This window comes from Nyctereutes procyonoides, unplaced genomic scaffold (genome assembly GCF_905146905.1).
Source record: "Nyctereutes procyonoides isolate TBG_1078 unplaced genomic scaffold, NYPRO_anot_genome, whole genome shotgun sequence".
NCBI classification, from domain to species: Eukaryota; Metazoa; Chordata; class Mammalia; order Carnivora; family Canidae; genus Nyctereutes; species Nyctereutes procyonoides.
In genome coordinates this window covers 21,457,551-21,477,093 of record NW_026575051.1, presented here as the reverse complement: position 1 = coordinate 21,477,093, position 19,543 = coordinate 21,457,551, and the positions used below count along the sequence as shown (strand labels likewise).

The window sequence follows — 19,543 nt, the reverse complement described above, 5'->3', positions numbered from 1 at the left end:
CTAGGAGGTCAGGAGGCTGTAAGCAGAGAGCTCCCAGGATGGATGGATGGATGGATGGATGGATGGATGGATGGATAGATGGATAAGCAGAAGCAGATAAAACAACAAACATACAGGAATCTCCAGATTGAAAGCTGAGCTCAAAGGAAAAAAAAAAAAAAACAAAACAAAACAAAATAGGAACAAAAATATTATATTTCCCATGTTTCCTTCACACATTCTAAAAGAACTCCCCACTGTCTGTGATAAGCTTATTAATTCATGCTGACATTTTCCTCCTTCAGGCTCCCACTATGGCATGATATCCCAGAGAAATTATTACAGGTTTAGGAAAGCAATCTTCTGGGCTCTCTCATCTGCTCCCAAGATGAATGTCATCAAAGTCAGTGTTTAAAAGCATGAGGTGGTCTCTGAATTGCTATATTCTGACATCCACAAGGGCAGGAGGCCTATTTTGAAGAACAAACTTGGGGTGACGTCTTCCCCAGAAGCTACATACGCAAGGAAACGCCCATTAACTGAGAAGAGAATTGATGAAAGTACCCTTGAGAAATTTTTAGGTTACAAATGGAAGAGAAAACCGGCAATTAAACCACAGACATCTTCTCACCATTAAAAAAAAAAAAATCATCTCCTTATTTTTATGAAGATCGTGTAGCAAAATAAAGCCCATGACTCTGTAATGTAATTACATCACTAATACAACAGTCTATTTGTCATTCCCTGAGGGGAGCCGGAGTTGGAGCAGAACAACTAGATATGTAAGTAATTGTAATTCCCACAAGGAGAACCCAGAAAATATTTCGCCGCACGTACAGTGTGTTATGAATGTCAGTGTGAAAGCACAGTTCGCCTAAAGCCTGCAATCCATCTCCCTTCAGTTATTCACCAACACACAGAGCTGTATCAAAAGATCCATTCAAACAGTGCATCCCAGACTTACATTATCAGCAGACACTGCTTTAATTAGCAGTGGTGTTCAAAGGACTGGATGGCTTCAAGAACTTCATTTGAACCAGAAAGTAGAAATCTGGATCCTCATCAGTTTCACTTTACTCTTCCCTCCCGTCCCTGAGTGCTAACAGACACAGCCCTCATCTTTCTTGAAGGAAAAAAGAAAAATGGAAATGGTGGTTAGGACTCTGCCATTCGGGTGCAGTCCACTTTTTCCTCAACCTTCAGCGGTGCAAAGGGACTAAAATTAGAATTGCACAGGGACCGAGATATCTGTGTCAGGCACGGGGAGTGGTAAGAACTACAAAGGGGGATGAGAAAGAGCTTAAGAAATCACCTTAAAAATAACATTTAAAATGCAGACCTTCTGCATCCTAAATTTTTATTCCTGATGCAAACTCAGCATCTACTTTATTTTCTGTAGTGTCATGAAAAAATAGAATGCTTGATTTTGGCAATATTTTGACATTAATATTAAGGCACTTATATATTATTTTCTTTATCTAGTCTGTAATGTTCACCCATGATTCCATTATTAAATCTTTGTGACTTCTCAGTGAAAACAAAAAAAAAGTGCAATTCAATTCATGAGTACTGAGCTGTGAAATTTTATACTAAAAGAAATCTAATAATCTAGTAATAAGAACTTTGACTTTACACTTGGTCAGTGGTGACACAAAAAATAGAATCTATTTCAGTTTCTAATGTTTGTATAAGTAGGCATTGTTTGGTATGGAAAGGATTTAATAACCACACAGCCCAAAGACACTTTTTACAGACTTATCAAATGCTAGAGAGCACAGCAATCCTTGCAACTCCAAACCAACCTCTCAGCCTGTAAAGAAGGAGACCAAAGATTGTGTGATTTGTCTAAGGTCACACAAACAGAACTTTAACACCAAAATGGTCTCCTAGACTCAGATACAACATGCTTTTTACCACACTCCACAGCACTTAAAAAGAGAGGGAAGACCTATTCTTAGGAATCAGAAGAACGCACACACACCCAAAGGCACAGGTCCTTTGTTTTGGTTTTCATAGATGTTAAAATGGCACTCAGAACACTTGCGTGCACACCTACGCTAACTCATCATTTTTGTTGTCTTACCTCATTCTGCAATTATGCCCATTAAGATTTCAATTCCTATTGCTTAGTAATATTCTATAGGTCTCAATCATCCATGGCATCTTATCTCCTCCCTCCTTTTTTTTTTAATTTCAAGGTACAGATTCTTCAAGTATTTAAAAATTGTTACTGGCTCTATTAAAAGGAGGCAAGAGAGATGTTAAAGTGGAATTATTTCTTATGCAAAAGAGACTTAAGAGCAATTATTTAGTTTTTCACTTTGATCTGCCAAATGATTACATTTCATGGTTATTCTTTGCAACTATACTTCACCTGGGGTAAAACCATAATCTTCTTATTACTCATAATGCTGGAGGGATGGGTCAGTTCTCTGAAGAACAGTATCTTAACCAGTGAACTCTACAATACCTGGTGTTGACTGATCAATCCTACAACCCCTTTATTGATTTCTCAGAGAGTTCTTATCTCCCTAAGAAATGGGACTAAATTAATCTTACTAAAAATTCAGAACTGACACTGAGTTCAGAAATTCACAGAATCCTAATTTGGAATGTCCTGCATTTGCCTTTCAGTTAAAGGATACTTACTGAGGCACTTACCATAAAATACTTTTATTGTTGCCCATCTGGGTTTTTTTTTTTTTGAAAATAACTATTTCCCCAGAGTATTTTGGATGTCAACTTATTACAGAACTCTAGCCCTCTCTGGATAAAAGGGATTAATACATTCAAAATTTACTAGTGATGAATGGGCCATCCTGAGAGAGTTATCAAATAGAGACACAGAATGCACCATATGTACCACAAACATGTTAAGAAGACCAGCAGCCTTTTTGTTTGTTTGTTTTTGTTTTTGCTTTTAAGATTTTTATTTATTTTTTATTTGCAAGAAACAGAGAGAGAGAGAGAGAGAGAGAGAGAGAGAACAGCAGAGACATAGGCAGAAGAAGAAGCAGGCTCCATGCAAGGAGCCTGACATGGGACTTGATCCTGGTACTCCAGGATCACACCCTGGACCAAAGGCAAGTGCTCAACCGCTGATCCACCCAGGCTTCCCTGACCAGCAGCCTTCTTAAAGATGCCCAAATGCCTACCATTCTGCATGATGATGTCACACATAAAAACAAACATGAGGCAGCATCATAGAGGAATTAAAGTTTGGGGACAAATTAACTCACATCCTCTACCATCAAAATGATCCTTCCAACAAAATGGACACCCAAGGCAATTTTATTAGTAAAATCCAGAATATAGCAGAAGTCATTGATCCACTCTCACAAATGGCAGAGAAATATAAGGAGTTTTCTAAAATAAAAATTCAAATGCCAAAGGAAAGGAGATGTCATCGTTCATTTGTCTGTTTTCATATTTCCTTCCTTGGTCATTACCAAAATTAGTATAAAAGGATCCAGGGCAATCAATTACGATAAAGATACATAGATCCAGTGCCTGACTACCAGAGATTTATGAACTTAAATTTACCATTTATTTTATTATATGATGTTGTCTTATTAGGAATTATGTATGGATCAGAATCAACATTCAAGGCATACTGAAAATCATCTCTAGATAACACATCAGAAGCATCAGCAGTCCAAACATTTTTTCAAGTATGTCAGTATCTACTGTGTACCTGTTACCAATGACTGTAGTTAGGCACAATTAGAAAAACAGATTATTTAGCTGTTGATTCAAAACCTTGGGAGCTTCCCAGGTGAAATTTGATATTGCTCCCCACACATGAAGGGCTGGGAGAGACCAAATAGGTAGACCACTCTAGATTGGTAGGTGGTGGGTTTAGTAAGCAAGGAACTTACTAATAAGCTTATCTTAGGTGTCACAAGATGAGTAGATCTCCACACCCAACAGCCAGAATCTTAAAAGTCTATATAGAGGCCTTAACTGGATTCAGATACTATGCCATTCAGATGGTCTCAACAACACCTTATTCTCTCTCTCAAGGCAACTTCTTTGAAAACAGCTCCCGCAGGCATATTAGGCAGAATGTATATTCCAAGGAAAGAGTGGCAGGAGGCGGAAGGTCCTCCAACTACTGGAATTCAGCTCATCATGGGTCAACCAGCAGTCATGTCCTTTCAGTGACCTCCAACAGTCAATATTATGACAGAATATAATATGTTACAATATAAAATACTTTACAATTGTTCCATTGTTAAGACACTTCTGATGAATAATTATAGACTTGCTATCTCAAGTCTAGGTGAGAAAAAAGAATCAGGGATGTTTATCTTTTCTACACTTCGAATATTTCCAAGCTACTAAGATTTACCATTATTATCTCATAACCTATGAAAAATAATAAAATACAATAATATCCTTGGTGGCCAAAGCTTTCTCTATCATGTATGCTTCCACTATAGTCCATAGGACCCTGTCTTGTTCAAAAGTCATTCAGAAATGTCCACTGATTTGAAAGGCTCTTTCTGCTTGTTCTGAGGACATTTCTACCTAACAGATGCTAGATTACATCGGCAAAAGTGCTCTCCCCAACAAAAGTCAGACTTGTTATCAGATAATAACATTGGGAACTATAACCAATGTTAGTCCCATGTTTTTTTATTTGCTAACAAATTTCTTCTTAGAAAATAATTAATTTTATTTGTATTAATGAAGCTATGAATAACTAATTGAACCTTATTTTAAAAGTGTTCTTCACTGAATCATCACAGAATTCTAAAAAGCCTAGTTTTCTGCATTTGTGTATTTTAACTACATTTTTCTTCAATTTTCTCTTTCACTCTATCAAAAAGAATTGGTACAATATCTTTTTTTCTGAAACCGAGAATAATGTTTTTTTGCAAAGTTATAGGTAAATTTGCAAATCATTGGATAAAACTGTCACCAAAAATTCAAAACAAGTTGAAAAATTTTAAACATAAAGAGTAAAATTTCAGTTATCTAATATTTAAGCTTTCATCTCCTTGTATGAAATAGATCCTGTTAAAAATCTGTCAAAGGACATAATTTCTCAATCTCAGAAATTTCTCTTACTCAAAAAAGCAATATTTATGACATTCAGAAATTGACTATGTTAGTTTGCTTCTACCAAGCTTCAATATAAAGTGAATTGGAAGATTTACACTTCTCATTATTACTACTGTTGTGATATTTATTGAACATTTATTACTTGAGAAGATAGAATTGTCTCCTGAGACATATTATATTAATGTGATAGAAGTTATTAGATTTATGCATAAAATCTGTTTTTATCATCTCTTAAAGAAAGAAAACATTATTATCTCAATATCCTGAGGTGCATGACCATTTTTACTATGTTAATACATGAATTTTTCCTTTTCATTAAGAAATTTTAGTTGAAGATAAACATAAGTGAATTTCTTTGTTGATGTATTTAATAATCTAAAGGAAAAGATTTTGGAAAATAGTGAGGATGTCCTGCCTTAATTTTACTTAGCTATTAAAACATACTAAATAGAAATATACTTACTTTCAACATTATTCCAGAAATAACTTCATGTTACAGAGATAATTGTTACCCAGGTTAAATTTATTATTCTGTGTATCATTATTCTGAAAATGAACCTCATAAATAAAATCAGACAAGTAACATACTGACACACCACTTCCTAAAATGTGTTCCAGAGAACACTAGCTAGAATATTCACTATCATTGTGCACACACATCTAAATGCATTACATTGTAGAGAGTACAAGAAATACAAGATTAACCTCCAAAATGTCTTATGGCCTTCAGTGTGTTTAAATACAATATGAGTCTCCAAAAGAAATAAGGCTGTGTAGTTCATTCTGTACATAGTGTTTCATGAATACTATTGAGCATAGATCAGAACCTCTTTTCATAGAGCAGTTTAGAAAATCAGAATTCTAAGGAATGTACTTTGGGGAACACATGATACAATGGTTACTCAAGCCTCATCAAGAAAAAGAAAAGATCCATTCAGCTCCAACACGGTTTATTGTGGAACCAAACAGAACTGTATTGTTACAAAATAGTTTCCTTTCTCCCTGCAACCCCACAAAATCACCTTTAGTGTAATCTGACTTTGCAAGATCAGAGAGGACTAAAATATCCAGCATGGCTCAATATGTTGGTTTTTCAAGGGATGAAAATGTCCTATTCAAACCATGCTAATTGAGTTTTCTTTTTCATGTTTAAGAAATTGGGAAAATATCAACCAATTGGTGAAAAATTTAGATGGGATTGATAAATTTAGGACATTTTGAAGGATTTGAGTATAATATTTCTTATCTGCTACCTACTGATGCAGCTTTAATCGTCAAGCTCCCAGGAATCCTTACTTTTAATCTCCAAAGAGCAACAAATTCAGAGGGGGAAAAAAGTCGATAGCTAATGGTAGCAGTTCTCTTACCCCTATTAAGTGTACATAATATAGTATAGTATATTATACTATAGATATATAGTAACCCTACTGAGGCATCCAATTAACAAGGAAGAAGTCATACTTTGCAGACAACATGGTAGTCTATGTAGAAAACCCAAAAGACTCCACCTGCAAGTTGCTAGAATTGATACAGGAATTCAGCAAAATTGCAGGATATAAAATCAACGCACAGAAGTCTGTTGCATTTCTACACACAAAAATGAAGCAGCAGAAAGAGAAATCAAGGAATCGATCCCATTTACAATTGCATCAAAACCCAAAAAACCTTGGAATAAACCTAACCAAGGAGGTAAAGGATCTGTACTCTGAAAACTACAGAACACTTATGAAAAAAATTGAAGATCACACAAAGAAATGGAAAAACATTCCATGCTCATGGACTAGAAAAACAAACATTGTTAAAATGTCTATACTTCCCAAAGAAATCTACACACTCAATGCAATCCCTATCAAAATACCACCAGCACTTTTCACACAGGGAGGACAAACTATCCTAAAATTCATAAGGAACCAGAAAAGACTCCGAACAGCCAAAGCAACCCTGAAAAAGATAAGCAAAGCTGGAGGCATCACAATTCTGGACTTCAAGCTCTATATTACAAAGCTGGAATCATCAAAACAGTGTGGTACTGGCACAAAAACAGACACATAGATCAATGGAACAGAACAGAGAATCCTGAAATGGACCCTCAACTCTATGGTTAACTAATCTTTGACAAAGCAGGAAAGAATATCCGACTGGAAAAAGACAATCTCTTTAACAAATTATGCTGGGAAAATTGGACAGCCACATGCAGAAGAATGAAACTGGACCACTCTCTTACACCATACACAAAGATAAGTTCAACTTGGATGAAAGGCCTAAATGTGAGATAGGAACCCATCAAAATCCTAGAGGAGAACACAAGCAGCAACCTCTTTGACCTAAGCCACAGCAACTTCTTATTAGACACAACACTGGAGGCAAGGGAAACAAAAGCGAAAATGCAGTATTGGGATTTTGTCAAGATAAAAAGCTTCTGCACGGTGAAGGAAACAATCAACAAAACTAGAAGGCAACCTACAGAATGGAAGAAGATATCTGCAAACAGCAAACCTGATAAAGGGTTAGTATCCAAAATCCATAAAGAACTTATCAAACTCAACACCCAAAAAACAAATAATCCAGCTAAGAAATGGGCAGAAGACATGAATATTTCTCAGAAGGAGACATACAAAATAGCTAACAGACACATGAAAAGATACTCAACATCACTCACCATCAGGTAAATACAAATCAAAACCACTATGAGATACCACCTCACACCTGTCAGAATGGCTAAAATTAACAACACAGGAAACAACAGGTGTTGGCAAGGATACAGAGAAAGGGAAACCCTCTTGCACTGTTGGTGGGAATGCAAACTGGTGCCAGTCTGGAAAACAGTATGGAAGTTCTTCAAAAAGTTAAAAATATAACTATCCTACCACCCAGCATTTGTACTACTAGGCATTTTATACAAAGACTGCAAGAAGAGTGATTCAAAGGTGCACACTCACCCCAATGTTTATAGCAGCAATGTCCACAGTAACCAAAACATGGAAAGAACCCAAATATCCATCAACTGAGGAATGGATAAGAAGATGTGGTGTATATACACAATGAAATATTAGCCACCAAAAAAGAACGAAATCTTACTATTTGCAACAACGTGTCTAGAAGTAGAGTATATTATGCTAAGCAAAATATGTCAATCAGAAAAAGACAAATACCTTATGATTTCACTCATAGCTGGAATTTAAGAAACAAAACAGATGAACACAGGGGAAGAGAAGGAAAAATAAAATAAGACAAAAGCAGAGAGGGAGGAATTTGGAATTCCACCTTGGAATTTTTTTCAAATAAAGCCAGTCACATAAATTTCTTAACTGTGTGATATATTCCATAACATTGTTCATAATAATCTTTATGAGCATACTTTTAATTTTAAAGAAGATACATATTATAATTCAGCAATATTATAATGATACATATTTAAATATTTTAATAGAAAAGTATTTTCCCCTTTTAAAAACCATTTTTATAAACTTTATTATTTGTATGTAATAAATTTAGTAATTTTCAGAACCTCATGAACTCTACAAAAATGTGTTTTAACTATTTACAGCAGCCTCTAGCCAGTCATACTACATTACATTGGTAGTACTAAGGAACACAACACACATTGAAGTCTTTAGATGTTTATACACATGAACAGCCAAAGTGTTAACCAAAATAATTTCTACTATAAACATTCTAAGGTATTTATTTCCCAGCTCTCTTAGAGATGTCAAATAGAAGTTGACCTTTTCTTGATAACAGTATTACCAGAATTCCTTTATCCGAAAGATATCTGAGTCACATCTATAGCTCTGTTTGCCTGTAGAGGCAATTGCCCACACCACTTAACTTTAATGTGTTCCTTCCCTCCCTGAGAACCTTCTCTTCTCAGTACAGATTAGATGTTCCTATAACTTCTGAACTGTCCCACATTTACCTCCACTCCTCTGAAACTTAATCGGCGATGAGCCCTGGATCTCTCCTCCAAAGTAATGATCATGAATTTTGTGACAGCTGCTTCCTCTGAGGAGAGGTTTTTGCTCGCTTCTAGAGTCACACCTGTGTTTAAGGTGAGTCCAGAATGCAGAATGTCTGACCCTCCAGGAAGTGAAATGTGTGTACATCAAATCACCCCAATTGATAAGAGACTACTTTCACTTCTGTTTACTTGCCCCATGTGCACTATATTTATTTGCAAAACTTCCCGGAAAAGATTGTCAGAGACCCGTGGATCAAATTTCATACTAATTTCATAGCAACTCTTTATTTATGTATTTATTTACTCTCTATCTAGTTCCATAATGGTTTTATAATCACTAAGCCTCTACAGTAAGCATATCCAAGTTTTCCTTTTATTTTGAAATGCATTTCAGATTTCTCTTTCTATATTAATAAACTTTGGGTGTACACTTTCCAAGTAAGTCAGGCCAAAAACAGTTGGAAAATAATGGGTGCAACCCAGGGAATCTTCAAACATTATAGTTTTTAATCTTCATGACATCCTTCAAATTAGTATTACTACTCCCCATCTTACAAGTGAATTAACTAAGACTCTGAAAGCTTAAACAAAATCCCATACTCTTATATTCTGAAGTAGTGGAGTGAGCACTGTCACCCAGAACATTTTAACTCAAAACCCCTAGTTAGTTCATAATAATGCATAGCTTTTCAAAATAGTCAAAAAACCAAATAGTCTGTGGCCAATACATGTTTAGACAACCACCTAGAACAGAGATCCACAGCTAATATTCAAAATGATGATCTGAATCCTTTAAGAAAAAGTAACATTTAATTCAATATATTTCTTCAAGGCTTTGAAATTATAATACATTTCAGGATTTTTCATCTTTCAAGTTTCAGTACCATTAAGAGTACATAAATATTAAGAGTACATAAATCTGGGTGTGTCAAACACCCAGAGCAATGCATTCTCATGATTTTAAGAAGTCACAAAGTTTATGTAGTTTTACTTTCAGCTACTTGTACTGTTGTTAAAATTAGCCATGCCCTGTTCTAACATTAACTCTGTAGTCACAGTACACTTACAAACATAACTAGCCTTCTAAACCCATTGGGTGAACCATGAGCAACACATTCTACCACTATACCAGTCTATGGTATATTTTACGTTGGAGCAAATATAGGTGACCACTACAGTGCATTGACATGTAATTCCTCAGCATCAAGGCAAATTTACTTTCACAACTTTCATAGCAAAATAATAAAACCTTTCTGAAGAGTAAACTTTATCCTTATGCTAGATGTCCTTTAAATGATTTGATAAAACATTAAAATAGTCTATAATACTTAATATATTTTTCTTGACCCATATTCCTAGTACCTCTGAAGGAAACTAGACTTTGCTAAACTTTAGCTCAATAAATGGAATAATCTTTCAGTATTGAAGCAATAAACAAGGGCTCAAAATAAATGGATACTGATTTTAAAAATGGAGCCAAACCACATCATTTAAAATAAAATTCGTCCACATTCTAGTATTGAAATTTTATTAATAATTTTATTACACTGTGTTCAGCAAAGTCCATGGAACTCATTAATTTTCAGGCTGCTAACCAGAAAAAAATATGGAAATACAAGCTAGTTAGTACAACTTTTCCAATCTGTGACAGCTGCTTTTTTTACTATGTCAATTACATTACAAATCTGTGTACACTAAATCTCACACATCTTACCGTCAGTTTCTCCTCTAAATTCTTATTTAATAAGCTTCCTTTTTCATGCTTTTCAAATTCCATGTTGAAACTGAATGAGAGAGAGAAAGAAACAGAGGGAGAGAGAGAGAGAAACAGAAAAAGAGATTCAGATTCTGTCTAGAAAATGATTTGACGTGCTTACATGTTAGATATTGCAGGACATTCCAAGTTGTGAGAGCTCAGGACACTATCAGAAAGCCCTGGCGATAATTTCTGGTTAGCTAGTGTTTCCATTTATAGATGTTCAAACCCCATAAACAGAGCCCTGAAGAGAAGTCAGGCAGCTGGCCTTAGATAATGATAAATGTCACTAGATATAAAAGCAAACTCTTCAACAGGAGAATATTCCAACAGGTTAGGTGCCCTGAACCATGAAAGATGCATGTGACAAAAAGCCACCATCAAAGAATTCATTCATAGCCACTGGAGCAGAATAAAACATACTCTAGAATACAGACCTAATAAATCAGTTTACAAAGGACAAATGTAATGGTCATATAACCAATATGAATCAGCCAGCCCTGTTCCTCCAAATTCCAGTTTGGGTCCTGGTAGTCCCAACAGTTATGTGTTATTTTATAGCTCAGAAGTTTAAAAACTCACTTACAGGAAAAGAGCAAAGGATAACTAGTGAAAACCGTTAACACACAACACATATATTCAAGGGGTAGTGGCAATTTTAACCCACAAAAAGTTGGCAAATGATATTTAGAAACACCATGAGATAAAAGTGGTATTTCCCTTCATTTAAAAAGCAAAAAGGATTTTGTTCTTCATTATCGTGGTTTTTCTACTGGGAACAAAGTCAGGACATAGAAGATGAGATTAATTTCTCCAAAAGAACAGTGTTTTCAGAATTCTTTGAAAATTGTTACATGTCTTAAAGAAAATTAATTGTGTAACTTGGTGGTAATTAACCCTCCTCTATTTTTTTTCAGCAAACCAGATATGTGGATAGAAATAAAGAGTAAATATGACTTTCAGAGTGAGCCAAGACTGGTCTCTATGGTGGTCTAATCCCTTGGCCTGTTTGAAACACTTTAACGCCAGTTTCTGACATTAACTCAAGTTTCCTTCACTTTTTAAGGAAACATTTTAGGAAATGTATTGTAAGGCTCCATCCTTTAGAGTAATGATAGCTAGTTCTCTGTCGCCAGGCAGAGCTGCTCCAGAGCTTATTCTGCACCATGATGGAAGGGCTGAAGATTTCATAAGTGAAATACTTAGTAAGAAGGAAACCCTGCTTCAGAACAATGAATTCAGGAACACTGTATCAGGCTCTTCGGCAAAAGGGACTTTCCTCTCTGGCTCAACTCTGCATTCCAGAAAAGGAATCATGCATGCTTGTTGCCCCTAACAAGTTTGAAAATTGATGTCTTGTAGTTTTACTAGCATGCAGGATTGGTACGTGTCAAAAGCAAGGCAATAGTTAACATTTTATGTAAATGGAATTTCCAAATCTCTCTGGGGGGGGGGGGGGAAGCATGCTATGGCTGTAAAAGAAACTTGGTTATTGCAAGTTTAATGCCTGAAGGTGAAATTTAGAATCTAGTTAGAAGCAGAGGAATGGTGGGATGCAAAGCTAGTTGGGGAAGAAGAGAAGAGTGATAACGAGAGATATGTGCCAGTGATGTTCCTCCCACCTGGGATGAAAAGTTTAACTTCAGCAAATGTGTCCTGAGAAGCTAAAATGGTGAAGATTATTCTAGGCGCAGGCAGAATTTTTTCAAAATAATAGATAAAAATAATAAAATTAAAAGATACAATCTCTACATTTCTTCCCTCAACAAACTCACCATGTAGGCATGACTAGATCAAAATAGGATAATAATACTCTTACTTAGCTCACTTGAACAACACTCACCTTGTGCTAGGAGCTCCTTTAAGGCTTTACATATATTATCTCAATTAATTCTCAGAACAACTCTAGATAGTAGAGACTATTATTTTCATCGATGTTATGGGCTAAATTGTGCCCCTCACCCCCCAAAATCATGTTGAAGTCCTAGCCTTTCAGAATAAGACTATAGTCAAAAATAGGATATTTCAAGAGATAACTAAGGTAAAATGAGGTTATTAGGGCAGAGTAACCCATATGCCTGGTGTCCTTATTAGAAGAAAAGATTAGGGGGAAGCCTGGGTGGCTCAGCGGTTTAGCGCCACCTTCAGCCTAGGGTGTGATCCTGGAGACCCAGAATCGAGTCCCACGTCAGGCTTCCTGTATGGAGCCTGCCTCTCCCTCTGCCTGTGTCTCTGCCTCTCTCTCTCTGTATCTCTCATGAATAAATAAATGAAATCTTTTAAAAAAGAAGAAGAAGAAGAAGAAGAAGAAGAAGAAGAAGAAGAAGAAGAAGAAGAAGAAGAAAAGATTAGGACAAAAGCAGAAAAATTAGAGAAGGCCACTTGAAGACACAGAGAGAAGGCAGCCATCTACAAGCCAAGGAGAGAGACCTTCCAAAGAAACCAATGCTGCCAACACCTTGACCTTGGATGTTCAGCTTCTAGAGCTGGGAGGAAAGATATTTCTATTAAGTCATGAAGTCTATGGTATTTGTACCACAGTCTTAGCAAACTAATGCACCCATTTAAGAGTTAAAAAAAAAAAAAGAAGAAGAAGACAGTTACACAACTAACTGGGGGCACTCAAGTTCCCTAGCCCAAGCTCCTAAACACTGTGCACTTAGCACCTTGGAACAAGTTAAGTTCATCACAGGCATAACAGGGAGAGTGGGTAAACAGCACCAGCATTCTGTGGTAAATATTAGCTCCCCTATCCATTTACAGAGGTATGCTTAAAGATATTTTAGCTATGTTTTAGGGACAAAGGCTTTTTTTTAGGTAAAAGTATGCCTGTGCCAAAGCTAGCACTTGTCCATTTACTGGTCAAACAGCAGAGACAGAGCCACACTGGTCTCCTCTCTGCATGTCTGTCATCACAAGTATTTTCCTCCCTCTGCCAGGAGGAGAGGCTCTCCTCAGAATCATGTGACTCCCTTCTCACTTCATCCAGACCTTCCCCGAGGATCCATCTAAAATAGCAAACCCTCTGTCATTCATTTGCTGCGTTCTTCGTAACTCTTATCACCGCTGGCATTATATTATTTCACATGGTATTTTAAGTGAATCCTTATCTATTCATTTGAGGTTTGTCTCTTCTGCTAGAGTATCAGCACCAGAGGGTGCATTATGCATCATTTTAGACACTTAGAACATAGTAAGGACCAAATGAATACTCTTATAAAGGAAAGAGGAAGGAGGGAGAGGAAGGAAAGGAAAAAAGCAAATGAGGAAAGAGAAAGAAAGGGGGTGAGGGTGGGAGGGAAGGGAAATGTATCAAACAGATGTGACTTAAGACATGTAATACACTGTTATTCACATGACTTTGGGTAGAAAACAGGAATGAAATGCATTTATCCAACACAAATCATATTAGAGATGAACACAATATTGAGTGTTCACTTATCTACTCAAACAGCTAAATATTGGTGTAAAGGAGAAAAACAGACTAAGCAGCAAGAATAATGGGACTCATTTGCAGATTCTATCACCTTCTAGTTGGATCGCTTTGAGCAAATTAATTCTCAGAGTTTCAGTTCCCTTTCCCTTAAAATAAAAGGATAATACCAACCCCTTAATGTTATTATAAAAATTAAATGTGGTAATGTGTGCCAAGAACCTGACACAGTGTCTGGCATCAAGCAGGTTGTTGCTGAAAGTGTGTGCCATTTTTAACTTGGACTATGTGAGGTTTACCTAGAAAAAAAGTTAGTTCAAATATAGTATCAAAGTCTGGACAAATGTGGCACAAAAATTAACAAAGAGAGTGGGAGAAAATATTTGTGAATCAATGATCTGATAAGGGACTTCTATCCAAAATGCATAAAAAACTTTTACAACTCAACAGTATAGAGTACAAACAGCCCAGTTTAAAAATGACCAAAGAATTTTGAATAGAGATTTCTCCCAAAGACAAACAAATGGCCAACAAGCTTATGAAAAGATGTTGTGATTAACGGAATGCAAATCAAAGCCACAATGAGATAACACTTCACACCCACTAGGATGACTAAAATCAAATAACAGCACTGGCAACAAGTGGATAAACTGGAAGCCTCCTACATGGCTGGTGGGACTGTAAAGTGGAACAGCCACTTTAGGAAACAGTGTGGTAGGGTACTTGGGTGGCTCAGTAGGTTGAGCATCTGACTCTTGATTCCCGCTCAGGTCATGATCCCAGGTGCAAGATCGAGCCCCGTAGGGCTCTGCGCTCAGCTGGGAGTCTGCTTCGGGATTCTCTCTCCCTCTGCACACCCCTCACTCCGATTCACGCCCTCTCATGTGCTCTCCCTCAGCTCTAAAATAAATAAATACATCTTTAAAAAAAAAAAAGAAAGAAAGAAAGAAGAAAATAGTATGGCAGTTCCTCAACATTTTATATAGAGAGTTACATGATCTAGCAATTCCATTTCTAGGTATATACACAAGAGAAGTAAAAGCACGTATCCACACAAAAACTTTGTACACAAATGTTCATGATATAGCAGCCAGAGAACAGAAACCACACAAATGTCTACCAACATGTGAAGGGTGAAGCAATGTGGAATATCATACAGTGGCATCTTATTGGTCAATAAAAAGGAGTGAAGCACTGATACCACATGAACCATCCAGAATAATTGGCAATTCCAGAGAACTGGAAAGATAATGGGTAGTTGCCAGGTGGTGAGAGGGAAGCAGAATGACGAATGACTGCTAACAGACATGGGGCTTCTTTTTGAGCTGGTGAAAATATTCGGAGTTAGATAGTCATGATGATGGCATAACTCCAAATATACTAAAAACCATTGAATTGTATGTATTCTTGAAAAGAATGCATTTTATGGTATGTGAATTATATCTCAATAAAGCTATTATTTAAAAAAAGAAAAAGAAAAGAAAAGAAAGATCTGTAATTCCTTTCTAACCTGGAAATTTGCGATTTCTTTCCCAGGAACATATTGTGAGTAACAGGTCACTCCAAACAGGAAATTAAAATCTACACCACCATAGGCCAGCAAGAATTCCATTAAAAAGTCGAACAAATGACCCTCAGCAAATGATATTTACTTCAAGAGACTAGCACCTCTTCCATTTCTTCGCATCCTCGTCGTGTGCCTCTTACAGAGGGTGAAATCTCAGCTACTCAGATTTGTGATGTGGTGCCTATATTCAAAAATGGGGAAAGGAGAGATTGCAGCTATTAAGATGACTTGTTCATCTACAGGGTTAGAAAGTTAAATATAGTTTGTTTGGTTCTTAATGGTGATTTCTCCATACCTGCCATTTAAAGAACTTTCATCTCCACAGCCACAGCACATATAGATGCTGTATTTCTGAAACCTCACAAGGTAGACAGACACCCCCAAGCATGAAAAACAAATGCTGTTTTCTTTTGAAAAAATAAACTGTAAAGCATGGTGTAGACAACTGAGAATCTTCCTCATTGTGTGCTCTAGGAATAAATACCTTTTTATTAAGATAAGGTCCTCTTCTGAGACAATGGATGCCTTTTATACAGGTTTATCATTCCACATGGCACCTGCAGGACATGGGTAGGTCTTGTATGCTCTCCACAGATCAGAAGCCCATGTAAGCCCCACAACCAGGTACTGATAGACCAGTACATGCCTTCAGGTGCCATAGTCTGTTCCCAAAGCCACACTGGAAATGTGTACCCAAGAGCCAGATGCAAATCTACCTTAGACCTAGCACTGAGAACTGATCTCACACAGCTAACTATTGACCTACTAGTATTGCTCCTAGTTGAAAATTTACACCCATGCCTCTAGAAAGCTCTGTTTGATGGTCAAATGAGATACACAGGTGGCAGTGGCAGTGAAAAACAAAATGCAGAGACTGGTCCCCCAGAATTTTCTGAGTCTTCTCAGAACCCCTACCTAAGTCTATTTATCAGGTTTGGTGACTGTAAACTCTCAAGCAGCAACTGCAGACTCTTCTGGGACGTTCCTCTGACTCTTATCTTCTCATCTGTCTGTGCATCTGGAAGACACAAACAGAGGAAGACTTTAGTGTCCCACCATCCCCACATGTAAGCATCTCTTCCAGCTTCTGCAGGCCAGAGGTACAGGATGCTCAGGGTTATGGTATGGCCTACAGTTGTGAAAAGATAGTGTCTACAGAGGAATTTTTTAAAGTTGAGTTTGTCACTATATAATAAACATTTTTGTAAGTTGAATCTGCCAAGTGGACACAATAGCAAACCCTAAAATATCAGTATACGATAATTACGATAATAACAGCTTAACAAATTTGTACCTTTGTAATTACCACTCTTCAGTGAAACATAAACCTTTTCTACTAGAATATGATTTTTCTACTTCTTCTGATCCTATTTGTGCCCTTATTTTGGTTCTGGGCCATATTTTTAAAATGTCTGTAGAAAAGATTTTTATTCAGTGTCTGAAAAGAGACATTTTCTTTATAAAATCATTTCTTGATGATAGAGCATCCTTTGGAGCACCAGAAAATAGTTCAATCAAATGAGAGCTGAGAACTTTGAAAAGTGGTAGGTTTTTTAATGTGTCCATCTGAAAAATGCAAATCTTTTACGAAAACTTATTGAAAAATAAAATGTGAGGTAAAAAAAAATAATACTGGCAACACTGATGGTAATTTATAAATACAGTAATTCTGCTATAACACTAAATCCATACCTCAAGAGTCTATAACATACAAGCTGATTAAAACCACTTGGGGATCTAATTCCAGGATGTTCCATTTTCTCCACTATTCTATACTCAACATCTACAATTTTTGAGGGATTTAGGATACATTTTCTCTTGTTCATGGTGACATCCATGATGTGTGGGTTGAACAAGTTTTTGCTCTTGCATTTGGGAACACTCACTATATTTCCAGATCCTTTGGATAGTAGATATACTTCCTAGTAGTATCTGTCTATCTCTCTGTCTCCCCGTGTCTCTCTCTCTCTCACACACACACACACACACACACTCACTCTCTCACTCACACCATTGCTATTTCAGTCAAGACAATAGCCAACTTAAATTGATCAATATTTAAATTTCCTTCAGGAAAAAGGATTCAGAAATAGAAGGCTTGGGCAGCCCGGGTGGCTCAGTGGTTTAGTGCCTGCTTTGGCCCAGGGCATGATCCTGGGGACCCAGGATCGAGTCCCACGTCGGGCTCCCTGCATGGGGCCTGCTTCTCCCTCTGCCTGTGTCTCTGCCTTTCTTTCTCTCTCTCTCTCTCTCTCTGCCAATGTCTCTCATGAATAAATAAAATCTTAAAAAAAAAGAAATGGAAGGCTTTACTTCTTGAATATTAGAATTACAGTGTGTGTTTTTAACTTGAGAAACAAGTTCTGGATGGAAGTTTTCCTGTGTCTTTAGGGCTTAATCAAAGCAACCAGATGCAGCCCTGTGGCTCACTCCTCCGCTAAACCCAGCATCTTAGCATTGTGGTTGTGTTGACATGACAAATCACTTTGCCCCCAAAGTAACAGCTCCATGCCCTCTGAAACAGCGTACCCAGGATATACTTTCAGATTTATCAGTCGAAATTGAAACATGTTCCAAAGCAGTGTGCACTTATACAGAAAGAATGCTTACCTTTCAACTGACTTGGAAGCAGCATGAAGAACGATAATCCAGCAGGGAGGTCACCGGCCACATTCCCAGAGCAGCTGACCCTGTCAGTCTTTGGAAAGTACTGTTTACTCTGTAACTAATGTCGGATACCAGGCACAAGATACAGAAGCTAAATTAAAAAAAAAAAAAAGTTAGGCATAAACCTCAGCCCGACAGGGACCATTTCACAAAAACAGTAGTTGCTAAGTTTCCCCAGATGATTTCTTTATAAGAATGTCTTGGCAGTAACAGGGATTTGGAGTCAAGTGTTGAAAAGTTTTGCTGTATATCCAACTATCTACTTTTTAGTGTACTGATGAAAATTCTTTAAGCTTCCCTATGGACATGAGTGGTAGGCGAGTTAACGGTTACTTAAAATGGAGTTTCTTTTCTATTTGTATTGATTGGATTTTTAAAATACAATGGAAAGTCCTCCTGAAACGAATTGCCAATTGCCCCAGGGAAGGAAAGTCAGAATTAAGTAGTAGTAGGTGCCCATACAGGACTGAACCAACTCCACAGTCAGAAAGGACAATTGCTCCGCTATCCAGCTGCCAGCAAATATCCAGTAGATTGTTGGTTCACAAACTGGCCCCTATACGTGGAGAGCAAAGAGAGCCTGAAGGAGGAGGCAGGCTACTCCAGATCAGTAGGTGGAAGGCTTAATGAGGAAGGAGACTTACATACAGGCTTGTCTTGGGCATCTGCAGGACAAGTAGATCTCTACACCTGCGCACCAGGATCTTAAAAGCTTGTATAGAAGTCTTAACAGGATTCAGTCACATGTACTATCCAGCTGATCTCCTCAACACATTGCTCTCTCAAGCTGTGCCCTTGAAATGGCTCCTACCAGCGGAACAATAGGCAGAACAAATATTTGAAGGACAGGAGAGATGATGAGAAGCCTCTGATTGCCCGGGTCCATAGCCCAAGGGTCAAGCAGTGGTCATGTCCTCTTGACAACCTCCTCCAACAGAGACCTCCACTGCACTTTCTTCATTTCCTGCAAATTCTTTTCCCTAATTACTCTCAACAGAATGAGTCCGTGTTACCCCAATGACCAATAATTAATGTCCAGTGTTAGCCAACTTCGGCTTCTGGTTGACTTAGAGGCTTTTTTAAAACCATGACCCAAGAAACTCAGTGTTTGAAAAA

At 37.2% G+C, this 19,543-nt stretch overlaps 1 protein-coding gene across 8 annotated transcripts in view; it reads right to left on the bottom strand.

The window, feature by feature from the left end:
- MLIP (muscular LMNA interacting protein) overlaps window positions 1–18,502 on the bottom strand; it is a 252,774-nt gene extending 234,272 nt beyond the window's left edge. For 7 of the 8 annotated variants that reach the window (XM_055330897.1, XM_055330901.1, XM_055330902.1 and 4 more), the window contains exons 1-3: window positions 18,371–18,502; window positions 16,676–16,778; window positions 10,719–10,788 (exon numbers count right to left, since the gene is read on the bottom strand). In XM_055330897.1, the coding sequence (XP_055186872.1) occupies window positions 10,719–10,788; window positions 16,676–16,778; window positions 18,371–18,395 (198 nt within the window). In that variant the 5' untranslated portion in view covers window positions 18,396–18,502. Of the gene's footprint in view, window positions 1–10,718; window positions 10,844–16,675; window positions 16,779–18,370 lie in introns of those variants that run through there. The other variant, XM_055330903.1, reaches the window with a different exon arrangement.
- Between the last annotated feature and the right edge of the window lie 1,041 nt (window positions 18,503–19,543).